Source organism: Ambystoma mexicanum, chromosome 4p (assembly GCF_040938575.1).
Source record: "Ambystoma mexicanum isolate Mex_15411 chromosome 4p, UKY_AmexF1_1, whole genome shotgun sequence".
NCBI classification, from domain to species: domain Eukaryota; kingdom Metazoa; phylum Chordata; class Amphibia; order Caudata; family Ambystomatidae; genus Ambystoma; species Ambystoma mexicanum.
In genome coordinates, this window is record NC_090927.1 from 545,128,815 (window position 1) to 545,152,576 (window position 23,762).

A 23,762-nucleotide genomic window follows, 5' to 3' on the forward strand; every position below is an offset into this window, starting at 1 on the left:
CACAGTCATCCACCAAACTTTCATCAACCCTCCAATCTTTGCTCACATCTCCCAAACCAACATACACCACCTCCTCTCTTTCTGCTGATGACTTTGCTCAATAATTTTCCTCTATAATCTCTATAATTCGTGAAACTATCACAGCTCTCCTCTCTGGTTCCATCCACAGACCTGCTTTTGTCTACAGGCTCTCCCACCTACCTCTTCTAGTCTTGCCTACTTCTCCACTACCCCCTATGGAACTAGAACCCATCAATCACAGCGCCATCCCATATTGCACTCCTATTGGACATTTGCTCCACAAATGGTAAAAGACTAAGCCTCAATCACTTGCCCTTAATTCTATGAGCTAATTAATGTCTCCCGCTCCCTCTCTGTCTCTCTCCCCTGGACCTTTCCCTGCCTCTTTCAAATCTGCTGTTTTACGCCTATCAGAGAACCCCTCTGCTGACCCAAATATTCTAGCAAACTATTGCCCAGTTTTTCTTCTTCCCCATCACTCAAAAGTCCTTGAGTGGGTGGCCTTGTACCGGATTACTATGTATCTTGAGGATAGCCTTGGCGATCCACTTCAATCTGGCTTCTGTAGTAAACACGCACTGCGGCTGCACTTATGTATGTCTCAAATGTTCTTTCTAGTGCTCATCACTAACTCTCTTCTTTACTTATCCTTTTGGACCTTTCTGCCACTTTCAACAATGTTGACCACTCCTCTTTCCCCTGCACTCTCCAGGACTTTGGGTTTGCAAATCTGATCTTGCATGGATAACCTCCTAACTGGAAGGTCCTCTCCCTGTCACGTCTCCCAGGGATCAACCCTTGGACCTCTGTGCTTCACCCTCTTTACCTCTTCCCTAGAAATACTTATTTCATCCTTTGGCCTTAAGTAACCATTTTTCTGATGACACCCAAATAAGTTGTTAATTTTGCTTCTTCGTCCCAGCCATCTCACAATAGATAACAAAGTGTCTCACTACAATTCATCAGTAGATAGCTCTCCACTGCCTCATTCTGAGCTATTAAAAAATGGAAGTCCTATTTCTCCCAGCTTCCATTTCCATCTCTCCCATCTACTCATATCTCCTTCCCACCTGAACTACTTGCTCCCTCACCCAAGGCTCTCAATCTTGAGGTCCTCTTTGATAGCGATCTACGACGGTAACACTTCATCACTACCACTGCCTCGGTTGCTCAAATTTATGCCCTCAACATTTGGACAAAATCATCCATTCTTACTTACCACTTTACAAAAACTGTAACCTCCACTCTCGTGTTCAAATGTGACTACTTCTGATACCTAATCCTAGACCTTCCTATCTACTCCTGCCTCCTCAATACAATGTCCTCAACTTTGCTACCCACACTCTCTACAACCTACCCAGATCCTCCCCCACTTCTATCTACAAAAAACATGCTGGTCGGCTCTCCATGCACAACTGCTCTGTTTTTAAATTCCTCCTCTGAGTCTACAAAGCTATCAGTGGTCTTTCTCCACACTACCTGTCTGATTGTATCTCAGTTAACTCGCCATCTTGTTCCCTCTGATCATCTTCTGCACTCAACCTCACCATCCCATACCCTCCTGTGCCTCCTCACAATTCCACTATTTCTTCCTAGTAGCCCCGCTACTCTGGAACCCACTGCCAATAACAAACTAAGCCAGCCCAATTGTGGATCTTGTCAAAGTTTGTCTTAAACTTTACATACTTGCTAAAGAGGGAGCTCCCCATCCCCCCTACCTGATCAATCCACTGCCCCCAGTGATGCTTACTAATGTGATTTTGTATATTTTATTTAATTTATATTACCCTTTACTTTAAAGCTCTTATCCCCTCAGTTTAATGTTACCTTTATAAGTCACCTGCTTAACTATGTATATATTTGTTCTGTTTGTTTTGCTTTCTCCCTGGTATATGTTATGTTATTTTTAATTATTCGTGCACCTCTACCGCCCAGGGGCAATCTCCAGGCGCTCATTTTTTAAAACTCAGATCAACTGTGTAATTTAAGTTCAAAATCGACATCCCTGTTCTCCAAATAAATTCAACACACCATAACCTTCCACACTATTAAGCTTTTATCATGCATGTGGCTAGACGGTTCTCTTGTTTTTATATTTCCTTATTCCGTTTATCAAATAAAAATAAACAACAGTAATCGTGCTTCAATTGGCTTATTTTACTGTGTTTTGTCCAAGTACCATCTATTAGCACATAGGCCTGCTTTTTACTGAATTCTACACATAAAAAAACAATTTAAATCTCAGCTACACCTCTCTCAAATTGTGTGCTCATGGGCACCTTTTTTCTGACTTCATGTCCACAACACATTTTCCTCAAAGCCAAAAATGACATGCCTTTTTCCTTGATCACTTTTAATACATAACATCACATAGCCTATCATGCTTAAAACACAACACACATATTTTCTAAACAAATGCTTCAGCAATGCACGGCAAAAACTCTTCAGTTTCCTCATTTTAAAGACATCAATTTCATAACATATTAAAACAAACTGTCATTCTTTCCTTTGTAGTGCCGCGCACACTTCTGCTTTATCTCATTTCCACTGCGTAGATTGTTAAAACAGATGAATTCCTTTAGCAATCAGATGTCTTGGATTTTTACCAAGCTATGCACTTCATACTTTTAAAGCTTTTCTCTGCTCAAGAACACCTGTAAATCGAATGTGATTCTATTTTATTAGAAGCCTATCAGATTCCTAAAGGGTCTGACCTCATTAATGTAAAGAATTTAATCATCTGTCTGCTTTCAATTTTCTATTGCATGGCTTTTCAAAAGTGCTGACACATTTGTCAGTAGTAAATCCCCTTTTATTTTTACACAGGAGCTGATTCGCATACTTGCAGCTCCCTATTTCATGGTTCTTATCTCTAATGTAAAAGATACTACAATGCGGTCTGTTGGAATTTTATTTGTATTTTTTTGAAAACTCCACTTCCAGCCTTATCTTTTAGCTATTCTATCTTCATCAAACTGAACACAGTTTTTATTGTATGGGGTGCATATCATAAATCGTTTTGCCTAGTTTCAACACATGTAATAATTAACCTATTATTTGCTGGATTCTAATTTTTTACAGAGGCTCAGAGAGGAGTTCTTCCTTGTTTTTCTATTTATTTCACTAAGTTTTGTTTTTATCAGTATAAAAACAAAGTGAATCTGTTTACTTTGACCTATAGTATCTACTTATTTTCGAATTTTTTACAATTGATCACTTTTAATTCTTGGCTTAATGCCAATTTTATACATCAATTTTAAAATCCATTTTCTTTTCTCTCTAAGTCATTAAACACGAATATACAGTGCACACATTGGGACATAAAACACAACACATAAACAAAACAGCCAACAAACACACTGTCATGATGCCTACCCCCGGGCATCCAGATCAAGCCCATCAGGCCCGGTGAGCAGGCATCCAGACATTTACAAAAACCCCAGCAGCCCCAGCTAGGGGCTGTCTGGGTTCAGTCCTGGTGCCTATGGCACCAGGCTCATAATAAAAATCAGTCCTGGCGCCATAGGAGCCAGGCTCATAGACTTTACCGACCTCATGCAGACCATGCTGCGAATAAATCCAAGCCAACGTGAGGCCTGGATGGGACTATTTTACTACAGGGACTATTTTTTACTCGGGTGTGGTCCTGGGGAACTTCTTTCCTGGGACTACTTTGGAGGCTATTTAAACCACGCCCGAACAGCAGCACATGCTTCGTGTTATTCTGCATCCAGCAGCGTGACTCTCACCGTGCCTGCAGCCAGCATCCAGTCTTCTGCCACGCCCGCCTCGAATCCGGAGCTCCTAGAATAAAGAGGAAGAAAAGGACAAGGTTAGAAAATAAACTTATTTCAAATTCCTCACCTGATTCCGGATCCATTTCATCCCCTGACCTGGAAAGTACATCAGTCCTGCACGCGTCGTTTCGCCAGTTCCAGCACAGCGCCATACTCACCAGTTCTCACAGCATCTTTCGATCCGGCACTGTCTCCATCATTTCTTCGCCGCACTCCAGCACCTAGGGGCACAAGAATAACAACGTGAGCCAAGGGAATCACCAAATACCTCTTACCACCATAGACTTACCTGATTTACCACCAGCGGTATTATTCTCCATATCTTCATATGCCGCATCTGTAAAGAGGGAGAAAAAACAACACGTTAACGCATGCAATAGTTACCGGACAGTGTTGGGTAACACAGACTCTTACCTGAACGCCAGCAGCAGCTACGAGACCTTCTTCTCACGAACTCAGTTGCAATTTAAGGAAGGAAGGGGACAAGAGTGAACATCGGGCACATTGAACTCTTTGAACTTGATACTTACCAATCCCTCCTGGGACTTCAGAGTCAATGCTTACCGGAACTCTCCCAACGCCTTCAAACCAGTGAAGTAACTGGTATCTACGCGCCCCTGCAAGACACGCACGATGGAGAGCTCATCTTTTACAAACATAAGGTGAGGTTACTAAGGGGATATCGGAGGTGATTAGTGGGGGAGAGCGAGAACAGTTGGGAGGCCATCACTAAAACCGGTGGCTAATCCCTGTCTCCACTTGCAGGAAAATACTTCTTCGGGTCCAGCAGACAAGAGTAGGCAGGCCAGTACAGACAGTAATCGCTGCGCTACGCATCACGTTGACGGAGACCGCAGCTGTCCGGGTTTGATCGGCACCCCTGTGGGGTCCAGGTGAGCGTAACACACACTTAGCCGGCCACATATACCTGCACCTCACAATCTTCTCATAAGACTCATTTTACCCTCTAAAATCTGCTCAGATTGGAACTTAAGCTAATTCCTTTAAGAATGTCTTTAACTACTCTCGTCTTCTATATGTCCCACGTAAAGGGACTCTGAATTAAAGCTTCTGCTAGCACTCTTTAAAGTTTAGGAACAGGGCGTATCCTTGTAGCGTGGCTAGACCTCACGACTATTTTTCCTCATATATTGCTTGGCCACACTCAAGTCAATATCTCAATAACTCTTCAACGTCTTGAGTTAATTCCCATTCTCTGTTAATTATTGTAAGCTACTTATATTATACTTTAAAAACATTACTCTTCAAAAAAGACTTAGTGTGGTTCCCTATAATTGGTGAATCTTGTGTCTGAAAAAGACCACCACCAAATAATCTCAAAATATTTTTCGTAGAGGGATTCCCCATGAGTGTTTTAGAGTTGTTTCTAAAAGCTATTAAAACTTTAACTCAAAAATAAATTTGTAAGAGTTATCTCTCAATAGATTTCTAAAAATGGCCCCCAAAAAATGACCCCCCAAAAATGGCCCAAAGGGGCTACCCCAACATGCTCAAGGGGGGTATCCAAATAATTTCTAGGGGGTGTACCCCAACATTTTCAAGAGGGGTACCCCAATGTTTTCTAGGGGGGGTACCCCAACATTTTCAAGAGGGGTTCCCCAATATTTTCTAGGGGGTACCCCAACATTTCTAGGGTGGGTACCCCAACATTAGTCTCCCCAATCCACAGATGATTAGGCCCTCTGGCATGCTATCAAGCCTGCAAGACCCTCAGAGTTTCATTCATTTTAAAATTTCTTGGAAATTTGCCAAAAAAAAGTAGTCCCCTTCACGAGCCTAGTACCAAGGCCTTCGGCCATACTGTCATGCCTGCCTGTCCCTTCTTTCTACTGGCTAGGGCAACTGCAGTCTGCCCTCCCCCATCTGTCTTCCTAATCCATTCTTACCACCCATCCAGGCAGGACAGTATGGCTTACCTCATCTTCCCTTGGTCCGTCAGTCCTGGAGACATTAGCTCAGGTCCTGGCTTGGCTCGCCAAATTTATTGAGGGTCCCAAAAAAACCCATATGCTGGGTCTTGGCATCTCTAGGGTCAGGAAGAGACACTGGAACAACCAGGACACTCAGGATTGGTTCTAGAAAACATCAGGCTTTATTTCTCCGGCAGGCTGGTACACTTCATACATCTTGGACATCTCAGGAATCTGATAAGATTGTGTGTGCTGTGCTTAACCTTTAAATGGGAACATTTACTGACGTATGTCCTAAGACAATTTTAGCAACTGCATCATGGTTCCTGTCCCATAGGCCAAGATAAGGGCATCAGCTGTATCCTCTCTGCTAATTTAACCACCTGAATGTGTCATCCACATTCCTCCCTTGACTGTTACACCGCTCCCACACAGTACACTGTTAAGATTAGAGATAAGAGTCCTGAAAGTCCCTTCTCTGGCTACTGAACTCTCCTTGAACTATCAAAAGGTAATTATGTTTTCATTTGAACACTGTTTTACAGAATTCACCTATATATATATATTAGTATCCATTTTAATGGTGCTGGCCTTAAAGGTTCTGGCCTATCACAAAATGGTGGATTACCCCATTTCTGTTCATTTCTTGACACTTGGTCCATTTCAAACCTATTTTTTTAGTACAATATTCTTAGCATGTACTATTTAATAAGTCCTTCATTATTTAAACATTCTGACTTTATAAATATACAGGCCGATTCATGTAATTCCTCACAAAAGTGTCGTACGCGGCTGGCGCACAGCGTGCCCGTGCGAATGTCTGCGCCAGCCGCGTGTGATAAAATCAATTTCCGTGCACAGCGTATTCATGGATTCTCGCCTCCAAAAGCAGACGTGGCGCAGAGTGGCGCAGCGACCCTGCAGCAGCGCCAGTTACTCCCCCAAGAACGCCCTCGCGCAAGGAAAAGCCATCAAGATCGCAAAACCATCGCAAAGGGCTGCGCCAACCCGGTACCACTTTACCGGACTGGCAAACAGCAAACGCAAAGCGGGGAACGTGTATTACGGGTTTCGGGAACACGCGTGCGCAAAAAGTTTCATACGCGATCTGGCCTGGTGGAGCGTGTGCGTCTATTTCCGGGGTGCACGAGAAGTTTTGCACGCGAATGGCCTGAGTGCGTGTATTTCAGGGGTGCGCAAGAAGTTCTACACGCAATCGTGCTGGGCGCATGTATTTCAGGGGTGCGTGAGAAGTTCCACATGCGATTGGGCTGGGTGCGTGTATTTCAGGAGTGCGTGAGAAGTTCCACATGCGATTGGGCTGGGCGCGTGTATTTCAGGGGTGCGCGTGAAGTTCCACACGCGATCTGGCCTGGGGGAGCGTGTGCGTGTATTCCAGGGGTGCGCGAGAAGTTTTACACGCGAATGGCCTGGGTGCGTGTATTTCAGGGGTGCGCGAGAAGTTCCACACACGATTGGCCTGGGAGCGTGTATTTCAGGGGTGCGCGAGAAGTTCTACACGCGATCTGCTGGGCGCATGTATTTCGGGGGTGCGCGTGAAGTTCCACACGCAATCTGGCCTGGGGGAGCGTGTATTTCAGAGGTGCGCGAGAAGTTCCACAGGCGATTGGGCTGGGCGCGTGTATTTCAGGGGTGTGCGTGAAGGTCCACACGCAATTTCAGCAGGGTACGTGTATTTCAGGGGTGCGCGAGAAGTTTCACACGTGATTGGGCTGGCCGCGTGTATTTCAGGGGTGCGCGTGAAGTTCCACACGCGATTTCAGCAGGGTACGTGTATTTGAGGGGTGCGTGAGAATTTTCACACACGATTGGGCTGGGCGTGTGTATTTCAGGGGTGCGCGAGAATTTTCACACACGATTTCAGCAGGGTACGTGTATTTCAGGGGTGCGCAAGAAGTTCCACACGCGATTGGGCTGGGCGCGTGTATTTCAGGGGTGCGCGAGAATTTACACATGCGATTTCAGCAGGGTACGTGTATTTCAGGGGTGCGCGTGAAGTTCCACAGGCGATTTCAGCAGGGTACATGTATATCAGGGGTGCGCAAGAAGTTTCACACGCGATTGGGCTGGGCGCATGTATTTCAGGGGTGCGCGTGAAGTTCCACACGCGATTTCAGCAGGGTACGTGCATTTCAGGGGTGCGCGAGAATTTTCACACGCAATTTCAGCAGGGTACGTGTATTTCAGGGGTGCGCGAGAAGTTCCACACGCGATTGGGCTGGGCGTGTGTATTTCAGGGGTGCGCGAGAATTTTCACACGCGATTTCAGCAGGGTACGTGTATTTCAGGGGTGCGCGAGAAGTTCCACACGCGATTGGGCTGGGCGCGTGTATTTCAGGGGTGCGCGAGAGTTTACACACGCGATTTCAGCAGGGTAAGTGTATTTCAGGGGTGCGCGAGAATTTTCACACGCGATTTCAGCAGGGTACGTACACCCTCCACGGCCCCTGCAGGCAGCCCACACCACAGGGGACTACCCTGCATCCCTGGTCATCTCCCGCAGGCAGCCCACTCAACATGGGCATGCCCCCCGGCAAAGGCACATGTCTCCTTGCACTACTGATCACCAACTCATGTCCCCTTGCACCCCCACCCCCAGCATTGCGGGGCACCTGCCAGCAGGCCCCCACTCATGTCCCACTCATGTCCCCCTGCACCCCCACCCCCCAGCATTGCGGGGAACCTGCCAGCAGGCCCCCACTCATGTCCCACTCATGTCCCCCTGCACCCCCACCCCCCAGCATTGTGGGGCACCTGCCAGCAGTCCCCCACTCATGTCCCACTCATGCCCCTTGCACCCCCACCCTCCAGTATTGCGGGGCACCTGCCAGCAGGCCCCCACTCATGTCCCACTCATGTCCCCTGCACCCCCACCCCCCAGCATTGCGGGGCACCTGCCAGCAGGCCCCCACTCATGTCCCCCTGCACCCCCACCCCCCAGCATTGCAGGGCACCTGCCAGCAGGCCCCCACTCATGTCCCACTGCACCCCCACCCCCCAGCGTTGCGGGGCACCTGCCAGCAGGCCCCCACACATGTCCCCCAGCCAACATGTTATCACAATCTAGATCCCTGGCCCTTATGGTCAGCCTCCAAATGCCAAACACCTACCCGAGTATTGCATCCACCCACTTAGAAATGGCAATGACATGATAGAACCCCAATTGCAAGTTTGGAAATGAACACATGTCCCTCACATACACACAATGGGTGTCAGTGAATCTCAAAACCCATATCATGATATGCATGATACCAATGAGATGATACTACACATTGAAGTTTGATGAAAAAAATCTATTAAAAACAGCATAAATGGAATTAAAAATAAACAAAGACAATGGGAATCAAAAACCAAAAGCAGCATGTCCGTAAAATAATGAAAAACCACAAATCATAATCCAAAGGAAAGGTGTCCAAAGTCACAGTTCAAGAAAGTAAATCCAAGGTAAAAACAAAACCGAAAACCATTGCTCCATGGGTAAATCCAAAAAAAAAACTAAAATCCAACAGTCAACTATATACAGATAAACAATCCAGGGTCCATGATCCCAACTGAAGAAAGGAAACCTATATAAAAATACTACCTAATAAAAAAACTATATACAAAAATGTGGTCCATTGTCCAAAAGGTCCAAAATAAATAAAAAAGCAAAGGAAACCTAACACTAACTACATAACTATTTACAAGGGCAACGGGCTAGTCCGACGGCTCACTGGTTGTTGTCATGGGCCAGGGCATCATCGAACTCCTGTTCAATGGCTTGGAGGCAGGCATGTTCCCTGGCCCCGAGGTCTCGCAGGGATAATGCAGTGTCCAGCTCCAACTCCCTGCGAAGACCCTCGAGGCACTCAGCCCGCCTCAGCGCCCTCCGCATGGAGTTCTCCGCCCTGACCATTGTGAGCCGTTCCTCCTCTGCCCGCTGCCGCTCCGCACCTATCTGCTGGCCCAACCGCTCCCACACGGAAGCCACTCCCATTCCAGGGTTCTCCTGCCCTCCGGCCGACGCCAGCACCCCTGATGTTGATGGCCCCGAGCCATGATGCCTCCCACGTCGAGCCTGCCGCTGCCTCCTACGCAACTGCCTGTGCCAGCACAACGGCATCCAGGCTGATGGAATCCACCGACGCCGTCGTGCACGTGCCCTGCCCGATGATGCCGTCACATCCTCCATCTGCTGGGGTCCAGTTGCTGGTGTGTCCACCCCTGCTGGACCTCCGACTCCCGACTGTGGCAGGGATGGGATCCCCACCGAGGTGGCTGCATTGGTTGGGGCAGGTCCACAGGGGGCCCTGGTGGCATCTGGGCCGGAAGACGGCATGGAGTACGATTGGCGCATAGCCTCCACAGAGGAGGAGAGGGTCGCCAGAGTGCCCGACACATGTACGAGACCCCCGACCATGACCGCTCCCAACTGGGCCACGTTGCCACGGTGCTCTTCGTGATGGCGTGCATGCTCCCCCCAGGAAGCACGCACCTCATCACGAATGACAGCCGTGCGCAACGCGACACCAATCAGGACCGTCTCCATACGGCCAGGGGTCCCCTCGTCCGCAGGTGGAGGGGAGTCAGATGACATGGACATCCCCCCTACCTGCGGACGGGCCTGGGATGGGGCATCCCTGCTGGTGCATGGTGGTGCAGTCACAGTGTCAGGGACAGTGACATGCACAGGCACCTCCACGGCGACCTGTGCTGCCTCCTGCCCCTGCCCCTGGACTGCACCACTTGCACCAGCAGGGATGCCCCCACCAGGCCCCATGTGCGGCTCAGTAGCGGCCTCCTCCTCCTCTGTAGAAACCACCAACCTGGATGGCTCCACACCGTCTTCCGCCATTGCAAGCCCCTGTGGGGGCTCACCCACCCCTTCCACTGCAGCCGTGGGGGCATCCCCGCCGCTTAGCTCCACAGCGCCGTCTCTGCCCTCTTCTTCACTTTGCGCTGTGTAGAGGGAGACATAGAACACAAGCATCATGGTACTGTACAATGGTCCCCTAGACAGGAAGCAATAGCAGATGAGTGGCACTGTCAAAGCTCACTTCCATCATGTCCCTCCACAACACATGGGTCAGTGCAGGCAAAACACATGCAGTAACAGGCATGGCGCATGCTATGGACATAAGCAAACATGTCCAAGGGACTCTTGAAGCATACAATGTTGTTTTTGGACTCATATGCATCATTGGGTCATGCCTATCACAGGCACACACTTCAACGTACTTTCATCCATCTGGACTCGTACACCCCAGACACAGTGGATGCAAGGATAACTAGGCTGCATCAGTGATTCTGAACATTGTCACAGACATGTGTCATGCATCCATGGCATTCACAAGTCACAGACACGCAGGTCAGAAACACAGACATGGACACCATACATGTACATGGCATCAGCACCCATCCCTCACCCCCACCCATGTCCAAGAACAGACACTGGCATGCTCTCATGCGTCCATTCCGCATAGGGCCCCCCATGTTGCATTTAAACACATACACCAACTGTGTGCTTCACACATTACTGGTCTCACATGCATGACCATGATGTCCCTGCACACACACATGGCCTATGTCACACATACAGGCAAGTATCAGACAACCAGCACACTGCAACATGCCCTGTCTCACACAGCAATGCTTGGCCACTTACCGCTCGACTCCAGACGGGTCTGCCTCTCAAGGATCTGGGCATGGAGCGCTGGGCGTAAGCGTTCCAGGACCCTCAGCTGGATTGTACTCATGCTGCCCCGGCCCCCCTCCACGAGGCGCCGGGCCTTTATGAGGGTCCTGGACCTGAAGTCCTCCCAGCGCTTCTTGACTTGCTTGATGTTGCGGGTTGCCACCCCCTCCGCGTTGATGGCAACCACAAAGTCGTCCCAGATCCTGTCCCATCCTTCCTTGTCGGCGCGTGGTGATCCGAAGAGGGCATCATAATGCCCCAGGACAAGCTCCACCAGGACACCAACTTCCTTCTGACTGAAGCTGGTGGCCCTCTGGCCCTCTGGCTGGGGGTCGCCAGTGGTCTCGGATGGTGTTTGCCCCGACATGGCGACCCAAGAGGCAGCATGGGTGGGCAACTGGGTCCTGGGGCTGGGCTGTGGAGCGATGGTATCCCAGTCGGGAGTGTTCTGTTCCAGTAGGGGTGGACACAGCAACTGGACCCCTGCAGATGGCTGATGTGCAGGCACCAAATGGCAGGGCACGGTGGCAGCAGGCAGGCAGGCAGCAGCAGATGGCTCGTGGGAGGCTGCTCGGGCTCTGGGGGGCAGTAATTCGGCAGGAGCGTGGTCTTCCGTGTGCTTACGCGTGGCCAGCTTGATACAGAGTGATTTGGCACGTGAAAATTCTGCACGTCAGCGTGTAAATCGAGGAAAGGCCCTTAGCGCGTAAGCGCGTCAGCACGCATACGCGATTCCATTGGACCAAAGGCCCTTAGCGCGTATGCGCGTCTGTGACATATCGCGCACGGGCGTTGCTTTTCGTGGGGTGCGGTGCGTGTGTTTTGCAGGCGTTGGGGTTCACACGCTATTACTTCACAGCGGGTGGGTGTTGGCTACGCGTTCTTCTACACGCAAGGCAGACGGTGAGTGGTACCCTGCTCCCCCAGGCCCAGGCCCGATCGTGTGTAAAACCACCTGTGAGCCCCTGAAATACACGTACCCCGCTCCCCCAGGCCCGATCGCGTGTAAAACCACCCGCGAGCCCCTGAAATACACGTACCCCGCTCCCCCATGCCCGATCGCATGTAAAACCACCCGCGAGCCCCTGAAATACACGTACCCCGCTCCCCCAGGCCCGATCGCGTGTAAAACCACCCGCAAAGCCCCTGAAATACACGTACTCCGCTCCCCCAGGCCCGATCGCGTGTAAAACCACCCGCGAGTCCCTGAAATACACGCGCCCAGGCCAATCGCGTGTGGAACTTCTCGTGCACCCCTGAAATTCACGCGCACAGGCCAATCGCATGTGAAACTTCTCGCGCACCTCTGAAATACACGCGCCCAGGCCAATTGCGTGTGGAACTTCTCGCGCACCTCTGAAATACACGTACCCCGCTCCCCCAGGCCAATCGCGTGTGGAACTTCTCGCGCACCCCTGAAATACACGCGCACAGGCCAATCGCATCTGAAACTTCTCGCGCACCTCTCAAATACACGCGCCCAGGCCAATCGCGTGTGGAACTTCTCGCGCACCTCTAAAATACACGCACACGCTCCCCCAGGCCCGATCGCGTGTGGAACTTCTTGCGCATCCCTGAAATACACGCACACGCTCCCCCAGGCCCGATCGCGTGTGAGACTTCTCGCGCACCTCTGAAATACACGCGCCCAGGCCAATCGCATGTGGAACTTCTCGCGCACCCCTGAAATACACGCGCACAGGCCAATCGCGTGTGAAACTTCTCGCGCACCTCTGAAATACACGCACACGCTCCCCCAGGCCCGATCGCTTGTGGAACTTCTCGCGCACCCCTGAAATACACGCACACGCTCCCCCAGGCCCGATCGTGTGTGAAACTTCTTGCGCACCTCTGAAATACACGCGCCCAGGCCAATCGTGTGTGGAACTTCTCGCGCACCCCTGAAATACACGCGCACAGGCCAATCGCGTGTGAAACTTCTCGCGCACCTCTGAAATACACGCACACACTCTCCCAGGCCCGATCACGTGTGAAACTTCTCGCGCACCTCTGAAATACACACGTCCAGGCCAATCGCGTGTCGAACTTCTCGCGCACCTCTGAAATACATGCACATGCTCCCCCAGGCCCGATCGCGTGTGGAACTTCTCGAGCACCCCTGAAATACATGCACACGCTCCCCCAGGCCCGATCGCGTGTGGAACTTCTCGCGCACCCCTGAAATACACGCACACGCTCCCCCAGGCCTGCTTTCGTGTGGCGGACATGTATGGGCCTGTGCGTGTCTTTGGCCGTGCGCTGCTTTTCCCTATTCCATTCCATGAATATGTGTTGTAGGCGAGCGTGTGGGCGTTCCGCGCACTTGCCTCCTGTACTTCCCCCGTGACGCCCACATTTTCACGAGTTGTTCCCCATTCTGCGTGTAACGCCCCGTGTTTCGCCTACTTTTTTTAGGTGCGCCACGCTATGTGCGAATTCGCTGTGGCCTTATCGCACGGCGTTCGATGACCTGTGCGCCAGCGTGCGCGGCACACTTTTTCAGTGCACATCCCACATTTTGCGCGTGCTCGGACTTCCATGAATCGATGTGCGCTGTTTTCTGTGCGATAATCGCACTTGCACTGCGATTTTCGCTATTTCACTGCGAATCGCACGTTTTCGCACGCATGCGCTGTTTTTTCAGCGCACATTCATTCCATGAATCAGCCTGTTAATATGAGATGGTGAGGGAGGATTTACATGATTTACACAAGGGTGAGGGACCTAGAAAGGAGGATGGGTGCACATTGAGGTGGGGGTGGAGAAAAAGGTTAAATGCCAACAGTTTCTCATTACCGCAGTAATCTGAAAAAAAAAAAGCATTACCAGGGAAAGATTACAGGTAATGGCTCCCTTGGCAACAAACAGAAGCACAGGGTGACCTCTGGAATTTCCTGGCAGAAACCACCTGAAAGTTAAAGGAGAGGGGGAAAAAAGGGGCATGGGTAATGGGCCAATGTCAAAGGCCACAGCTGGTGGGATCTGGTTAGTTAGTAGGCATGGAAGGTGGCCCTCTATCTTTTTATCTTTTTAATAATAATTGGGGCAACATGGACAGTGGTCAAAGCCAAAGTCCATGGCTGCTGGGATCTGGCGAGTTCCTAAGTAGGGTGTGATCAGCCTCAGACGAGGCCAGGGCCAGTGGCCAGTGGCCTCCATCTTATCTGATTATTGGGAAAACATGGGCAGTGGCCATGGCTTTCAAAGAAGTTATAGCATTAAAACACCTTGGCATTCAGTGAAAAGGCTTTAGTTAAGACAGAGTTAAGATGAGCCCCCAGTTGCACAGTCACTGACCACCTTCATGTGATCTCATCAGGGATCTATAATGGGATAAAAAATGTAAAAATGCCTGGGGACTCTGAGTAAAGATGGCCGTCACTTTTCACACCTGCCTAGATAGATAGATAGATAGATAGATAGATAGATAGATAGATAGATAGATAGATAGATAGATAGATAGATAGATAGATAGATAGATAGTTCGAGAGCTAGGAGGACATGGCAGCAGGCTATCCATCCATTTCAATAAAGCTGCTGCTGGATGTATAGTACCCTTAGCATTATATAAGATGCCTAAATATCGTCATCAGTGTGATCATATGTCCTATGAATAGTCATAAATTAACATTATATATCAAGGAACGTTGGAAAGGGACAGGAATATGTCAGAAAGTACCATCCACTGCACCCATTGCAATGTGCAATACTAATGTGACAGCTGCATGGGCACATGTTTCAGTGTATTTTAGTAGTGGCTCTGAAGGTGCTGAAAGGGAAAGCAGGTGCCAACTTGGGAAATAGAAGACACTTACTACTCTTACCAATGGATAAATAGTAATGCTTAATGGAATAATAGTAATGCTTAGGGTTTATTTTAAGGAGGAGAGATGAAATGTCAATATTTAGTCTCACTTTTCTCTATGTATGTTTGTTACCTTAGGTGGAGACGGCGGATTCAGACACAGAAAGCAAAAGTCTTCGGGAATACCACTCAGTTGGGGTCCAAGTAGAAGACGATAAACGGTAATACATGTTTTCTTGGTCAGTGTGATCCACTCGTCTCTGAGCTTTTTTATGAAAAGTGAAATCCTTGCCTCCAGGTCAGCGGTGTTATTTACTTCCTGCACATGATGTGGTAAGGCTGCCTGTGTAGCAGGTAAGGGAAATGTTCCACACACGCTTCCCTCCACACCCAACCTGAGACCGGATGATCTACTCCCGTTTCCTCCCCTGGAAGCTTGCAGATACCTTGCTGCCAGATAGCCCACCCTCCCGCCCTCCCCTGTTGTTAGCTCCCTGCTCCCTTATATCTCTGCTTCCCTCACTGTGTCCTTGCGCTCCTTTGCTTCCCGAAGCTACATCCATTCTCAATAAATACCCTAACTATAATAGTAATGTTCTCCGAGCATACCACTGTACTCAAGTGGCGCCAACGCTCCTCAAGGTGGAAAGAGCAAATGAATGTACAGTTTCCAAAGGAATGTTGCCCACTATTCAGGATCCTTTTTTAACATGGCGTTGGTCAACCCATCAGGCCAAGGGGCCTGGAAGTTCCTAGTCTTCATTATCAACTTTATTATGTCCTCTCTGTCAGTTGGAAATGCCCATTGTTCAGAGGGTATCTCGTCATCTACAGTAAATGTATTGCCTGTTATTTTCCCTGAAATGGTTTCCAGGATAAATTCCACGTTTTGTTGCGACATTACATACTTTCCTGATCCAACCCAGGTTTGTATACTGCTGCTTAAGCCTTCTTTTAAGAGTCTCTCTCCCTTCATCTTCCTTAATTCAAAGTTCAATTGTTTTTTTTTTTTTACATTCACCAGTTCCTCATCATATGAGTGCAAATTGGAAAATTAGTTGTTCATGCCCGATTTCCAGAACTCGACAAAGACCATCAAACACCTGGTGTAAACTAAGGCGATTGCTGCTTGGAGCGGTCTTACCAGGGAAGCTTGCTTGCTGAAATTATCTAATGACCTTTACAAGACAACCAGCCACTTTACGGGTGCACGGGCGGTAGTGGTCAACCAAGCCACCCATGAATTACTTGAGTGATTGCTGGAAATGACAAGTGCCTGTAAAAGCTATTGATCGTCTGATGGTGGAATACAAATCTTGATGGCACGCCAGAAGTAAAAGGAGCAAAACTGGAAATTGCAAAAAGTATCAATGTGCTGAACATGGAATTTCATGGACCAATCAGGATGCAGCAGAAATACCAGGTATTTTAGAAAAGAGGGTGCAGTGGACATTTGCCAACCCACAGCTAACCTCCACATCAACACCTGGATAGACATCATGCAATTGCATCCAGCAGTGAGCAGGTACTCAGTCTTGGAGGAGTTAACTTTCAGAAGGTGCCTGTCATCCAGTCCTTGATTTCTCTAAGTAATCCTGCCACAGATGCATGTCCTGTTCATATGTCAACTGCGGGCGCAGTTGTCTTTGTTTGCACACAGATGCATGACGATGCCCCAATCAGATACCTGATTCCTCAGGCACTCCATGTAAAGCTCAAAATAAATGGGGGATAGGAACAACATCTTTGGTTTACCTCATGAGACATGGACCATAGCAAATCTGCCCTCCTCCTGACCAATGAACATGAGTGGCCATAAAGGAGAAGATCTAGGACAGGATATTAGATCTGAAAGACAACAGATGCTAATGATATTGGCAAAGATCATTTGTACAGCACACTATCACCACTAGAGTGTTTCCCTGGTGCTTTTGAAAACCATCAGGCAATGCTCAATGGTTAATCATGACTAAGGCCATCACGAGATCCAGGAGAACCAGTAGGCAGGCACGTCCAGTGTTCAGAAGACAACACCCAGCACTTGTAGGGTTGCCAATTTAAGGCTGAAAGTGGCACATAAGCCAGATGGAAAATGAAGCCTAGAGATGGTCATCCAACAAACACCTGTTTAGCTAAATAGCTACAACACACATATCTTGCGCAGGCAAGTTAGTGATGGCCTGATTGTGAGCTAGGCAGTTATACTCAAGAAATTCCTTATGTTTATTGTTTTACGGGAGAAATAAACATTGATCATACCTGAAGATGGTCCAACCGTGAAAGGAAATGATATATATATACACAGCTATCCAAAGCATATACATTAGGCTACATTTGGTGCATGATCTGAAACAGTTCAAGTCTGAAAATACAGTCAACAGATAGCTAGAGGAAATTGGGGATCAGCCAGAGCAGAGTGAAGGGCTGGTTAAACAGTTGAATATTGTTACTGATGTCAACATAATTGTTTAAAAAGTAACAACTCTTTCCACAGCCTTCTGAGGGGACCACTGGAGGAGTACATTAGACTTTACCTCTGATGATCTTTTCAATGAAGGTGATAGCCTCAATCTGAGAGGAATAAAAAAGATGACAGACCTTTCAACGAGTTTTGCTTGTAATCCTAAGGGGAAATATGTATTACATTGTTCTACAAAAACATTTACATTTTGAGAAAACTGCAATGAATAGGCATAGTTTTCAGGGTGAGTAATCTAAAGAATTGCCCAAGGTGCCATCCTTTCCCCTGTCTTCTTCAACCTCTACATGGAAGTTCTGGGAGAACTCCTCCACAACATTGACATCAATATCCAGAAAACAGAAAACTTTACTGTAAGACCAATTTCATCAATGACATCTATCAACCTAAACACTATGTGTTCTTCATTCAAGCCTGGATGTCAAGGGCCTACCTGAAACTCAATATGACAAAGAATTCATGTTCGTAGAACTTCCACCAAGCAAAATCAAGTGCAGAATTGACTGACTGCCATGAAGCTCGATGGATACATGCCTCACCCCTCTCCCAGCTTGACCATCGACTGTGATTTCTCATTCAAAACACACATTATCAAGAAGACCCAATATTATGGGACCGGCTTTCGCTCCTCCACAAAGTCAAGCCTTTCATCCCTGCTCTATGTTTTACAACAGTTGTCCAAGTCCTGTTCATCCTGCACCTGGACATTGGCAACACCCTACATGCCATCCAGCATGATGCAGCACACCTCAACAGAGGACTAAGTAAATGCAGCCATATTGCGCCCATCCTCAAGGAGCTGCACTGACTACACCTTCAGCATAAATCATGTTCAAGACAGCCTGCACCATCTGCAAAGCCTCCACAACCAGATCACCACCCAAGAAACTCACCAGCACCAGAGGCCAGTGTACAACCAGAATCTACAACATCGCCAGGCTGGAAGTAAAGAACTAAAAGTGGGAGAAATAGGAAACAAACCTTTTCTACTATGCACCTAGTCTCTGGAAAAGTTACCAACTCAGATAAGAGGGGCCCCAGCCATCCTACACTTCGGGAAGGACCTGAAGACCCTACTCTTTAAAAGCAATTTGGCCAATCAATGATCACTCTAGTCAACCCCAATTCTCTCACTCTGGTGCTCTCCCCTTCATCCCAGATCTACTGCTACCACTGCAACCTGACTTCTAATCCCCTTGGTGCTTCCTCTATGGGCGTCCCTCCTTTGATTCCCAGCTAGGTTGGTGCCTTATAAATGCCATACATACATCCATTAGTACGATAGAACATGTGCCATCTCCTTTGGACCTCTGTCCTGCCATATGCGCCTGAGATGTGGCAAATTTATGACTGGCCACGACAAGGCCAATGCACCATGGGAATTATTGTAAAAACAGAATGTGTTGAATGGCAGTAGGGAGATTACTTATAGGGAATGATTAAAACGTGGAAGGTAAGGGTTGGACTCAGAGCACATAAATGCCTGTTGCAGAGTTTTGGCAAGCACATCTGTGTAGAGGTTATATCCCACAGAAAGGATTCAAACTCCTGGAGTTCACGTTTTGATAACACGTTACTATATATCGTGTGTGGCATTAATGGATGATGAGAATGTATCAGTTAATTAACCTTTGAGACATTCAATGTTTGAGTCATCAATTGATTTTTTGTGTTTACTAAGGCACCATATACATCAACAAGATTGGAGTTTTAACTTATTTTAACATTGGGTCCAGTTGCCTGTGAAATAGGCATTGTCCAGCAAGTATGTTATAATTGTCATGGCCACAGACGTTTCGGAAAGTAACTTCCATGCTACATATATGTTAAACCTTTAAAGATTCCCTTCAGTCCCAAACTTGGATTGTGACAGAGACGTTATGTTAACGTCAACAAAACATCAACGTTAAAGACATCAACAATATTAATCCTGTTGCTGATTTTAGTTTCTTTTGTTTGGCCACATGTTGATTCCTCACACTCATTTCAACATGTATTTTTCATAATAGATGTTTACTTCTGCAACCCATGTGGTTCGTCCACTCCTTTTTACTACTTTCTTTTACATCTTTCTTCAAGGCCTTAATACATTTGTCAACATTCCCACCATATTCCTTCAATTCTTAGTTGTCCCTTCTGTGCACCAACTCGACCCCATTTTCCAAACACTACTAAATCGTGAAAATGTGTTTTTTGGCATTTTTTAATGCCGGGGTGCACTACTTTCCAACCAATGTTTTTGCATCCATGTTTGTGGTATGAACATGTGCACTGCATGTTTTCATCTATTACAGGTGTCTAGAGACCTGTAGAAGCCATCTACCGATTGAATTAACACACTGACTAAAATGCAAGTTAGTTTATTGAAATTGTGCTTTATTTACACTTGCTGAGAATAGTGTTTATTGTGTGGCTTAAGCTCTGGGCAATTGTGGTGACTTAAATTTGGTTAGTTTTAAAATGCCAGCTAGTTAATAGGAGCCACTTGGAGCCATGTTAGAGACAGGAACATGAATATGAATTGGGGTGAGACTGAAATGTTGTGACATCATGAGCACAATGTAATAAGGCAATGAGTGGTGCTCATCCAATTAAGAGGTTGTTTTATGAATGTTGCATGTCATGCACATCTATGCTGAGTCTGAGTCTATGTTATTAATATCTGATTTCCTCCAACAGCCACAACTCTGGGTCAAATATACACAGTAAGACGTACCTGTAGGGAACAGAACTGCGTGCCCCACACATCCCCGTACTCTCCTGGGCTGCTCTGTTATAAATTAGATGACATCAAAAATGTCTGAGTGCTTGCCCTCTTTCTTTGATCCCCCATACCTCACTCTCTAGAATGGCTGCCACGTCAGGACTCCAACATCCCAGATGTCTGATATGTCATTTCCTCTCCCCACTATTTTTTGCTTACCGTGATGAATCTCGAACCCACTCTAACCTCCAACCATCCCCCAGAATGGTGTACTGATGTTGCATTTTGTAGAGGAATTTGAGGTCTCTGCTGCCTGGTTACTGCTCCATGAAATAAAATATCCTTCCTTTCTTTAAGGCTGTGGCCATGTGGAGGTGTTTGAAAAGCCTTAACCTTTCTGCATTTTTAAAGTCCAAATACCTACAAACACGGCCTGCTCCCATAACAAGATGGAGGCCCTTTGACGGGCCTTTTATCCTATTGCAGAAGATTGATTCAGTGGCACGCTGCACCTACTTGCCTGCTGTCACTCAACTTTCGCTTTACATTCTGATCTGTCAATGAACCCTTCTCTGCCCCTTTGTTTATGTTCAGCCTGAGGTCCTGTTCATGGGCACACTCGAATCATACCTCCTCTCAGGCCTATTGAACAGCCCTATGTCCTTGCCCGACCTTTGCTCCTAGCCCTCCTGTCCCAAGTGGCAAATGTTGCATATCTTTCAGTGCATTGTAGGGCGTTTGCTTCACCCTATGATAGTGATTTAGCTCTACACCACCACTATCTAGTATAACACGCCTTTACTCAAACACTATAGAAACTCTCTTCTGTGAGCTCCATATGGATTGGTTTTTAATGGCCATCAAACAGTATTCTAAATGAGCATGCTGCCAATTTGACCTTCAGCAAAGGAGCTAGGAATTGCTTTGCATGGTGTGGAAACTGTCCAACCTCGACCTAGAAATCATTACTTCTAAAAAGCAGAAAATGTGCCACATTTAGCAGACAAGGTCTGTTCCCTTCCACCTGCTTAGGAAATTGCAATTCTTTTTCTCATATAAGAAAAAGAGAACAGTGGCAAATTGATGTCTTATTACGATGGTTAAACATATCACTGACCGTCTTTCTTATTGTCATTCAGACATGGAAGGTTTAAGCGGTCAAACAGCGTGACGGCAGCGGTTCAGGCTGATCTGGAGTTGGAGGGATTCCCCGCACACATCACCATGGAGGACAAGGGGCTTCAGTTTGGTTCCTCGTTTCAGCGGCATTCTGAGCCAAACACGCCCACCCAGTATGGTGCCGTGAGAACTGTACGGACACAGGGGCTCTTCAGTTACAGAGAAGACTATAGATCCCCAGTGGACACGTCCAACCTGCCCCCACCAGACCCATGGCTGGAGCAATCGCATGAGACGGTGGAGACGGGCAGAATATCCCCCTGTCGGCAAGATGGGACTTGGTTCATGAAGTTGCTACATGCAGAGACTAAGCGGTTAGAAGGATGGTGTAAAGATATGGAGCGAGAGGCAGAAGAAAATGATCTTTCTGAAGAAGGTATGTATTACTTTCACATACCACTTTGTAGATTGAAATATCATTAGGACGTACATATTTGACACTGGAACTCATGTTATTGAGATTAAAACATGTGTTTTTTTAGAATGCCTTAGGGCTAATTGTAGGCACGATAATGGTATGGCGCAGCCATGACAATATCTTTAAAACGGAAGTTATGATGGCTTTCCAAAGTTTGCACCAACAAATCAAGGGCCATGTTGTCTAACAAAACAGGATACATGTGTGTGTGGGGTGGGATATGTAAAGCACTAGTTTAAAAAAAATATTTTGTTGGAGAACAGCCTTTGATACCATCATTAGGTCCATCATGTTTCGCATCTTGAGTACATCCTGTACATCCAGTAATATATTGGGCGGTGCTACACATGCTGATAACACTAATTTACAAACTCCTTAAGCGTAATTTACAAAGGGTTTTCCATGCGATAGCCCCATTGTAAAACGCTTTTGTAAATCAGGCACCTCCTAACTTGAAAAATATATGCTTTGGGATAGCGGGTGCCCCCTTAGAGACCATGGTTCAACAGATTTGCAACGCAGAGGAATCATTAACACAGGATGACCCGCCATGAAATGTTGGCATTAGGCAAAGTCAAGGGCCATACTTTGGGGAAGGGCAATTATCCCAAATGATAATGACCGCTTGCTCTGTCGACAGCCTGTTAGCACAGAGTGGTACCAGCAATATAGGTTATGGATTTGTATCGTCTCTAATAAAGAGATACACTGTGCTAGTGCATTTAATGTGGTTTTGTTTTAACTACAAAGTTGTCTTTTAAGGCACACATTTTCATTGTAAACTTGGTTGAACTGTAACGGTTTTAACTTCAACATGCATTGGGTGTGATGTTATGTTATGTTAAAGGTTCTTATACCGTGCACTGTTGCCGCCTGCGTGGTCTTTTGGCGCTCTGGCGGATCTGCAAGGCAAGAAAGGTGGCAGGGAAGTTAGTCGGATTGAGAGGCAGAAGAGCAAGCGAGCTGTGATGTGCTCTTGGCAGTTTCAGTTCGGAGCATAGGTGTGTGTGCGGTTGGTAGGCGTCATGGAGTGTTGAGGTGAGATTGTGTATGGTTTGTTTTCTTGTCCTTGTGATGTAAGAGTATAGGTTTCTCTATATCAATGTGAAACAATGTTTCCATGTTTTAGCTTTTGCTTGCCAGGCTGGACATGCAGTGCAGAAAGATACTCCTTAAGGGGCTGTGGTGTGTTGCTGAAAGAAACCTTGCTGGGAAGTTGCACTGTTCTTTCCTACCATTGCCTACTGAAGTCAGAATGTCTGCAAGGCAGCCCATACCAGAAGTTATTGAATGCAGTCCATGCATTCTGAGAAGCTGATAACAATTGTTATTATATATTTTTTTAAAACAGACCCGAAAAGTTTTAAAATAGGAACATGTGTTCTCTGCTCACTGCAATACATATAACATTGCTGCCTTTGACTCTAAATAGCCAGTCTTTCTGAAACGTATCTTCATCAACACATTTGGAAACGTTTTAAGATGAAATCGAGTGTAGAGGAAAGAGCAACCAAGAAGTATGTTGCTTTGATAAATCTGGAACATTGGAAGGGTAGGCCAGATGGGCTCGTGGGCCTTGCCAGCTGTCAATTCCCGCTTCTATATGTATCCATGGAGACTGGGATTCCTGCACCTGAGCATCATACGCTGTATGCCTGGATCCCATTCTGAGAGTGCAAGATGCTTCTGTTTTGAAGGATGGATCGATAACTAAATATTCAACCAAATTGCAG

The 23,762-nt window shown here is 47.2% G+C and overlaps 1 protein-coding gene across 6 annotated transcripts in view; it reads left to right on the plus strand.

Moving 5' to 3' along the window:
- DLGAP2 (DLG associated protein 2) overlaps positions 1–23,762 on the plus strand; it is a 2,662,056-nt gene that overhangs the window by 2,316,120 nt on the left and 322,174 nt on the right. For all 6 annotated transcript variants that reach the window (XM_069606086.1, XM_069606087.1, XM_069606085.1 and 3 more), the window contains 2 exons: positions 15,388–15,470; positions 21,572–21,987. In XM_069606086.1, the coding sequence (XP_069462187.1) occupies positions 15,388–15,470; positions 21,572–21,987 (499 nt within the window). The remainder of the gene's footprint in view (positions 1–15,387; positions 15,471–21,571; positions 21,988–23,762) is intronic.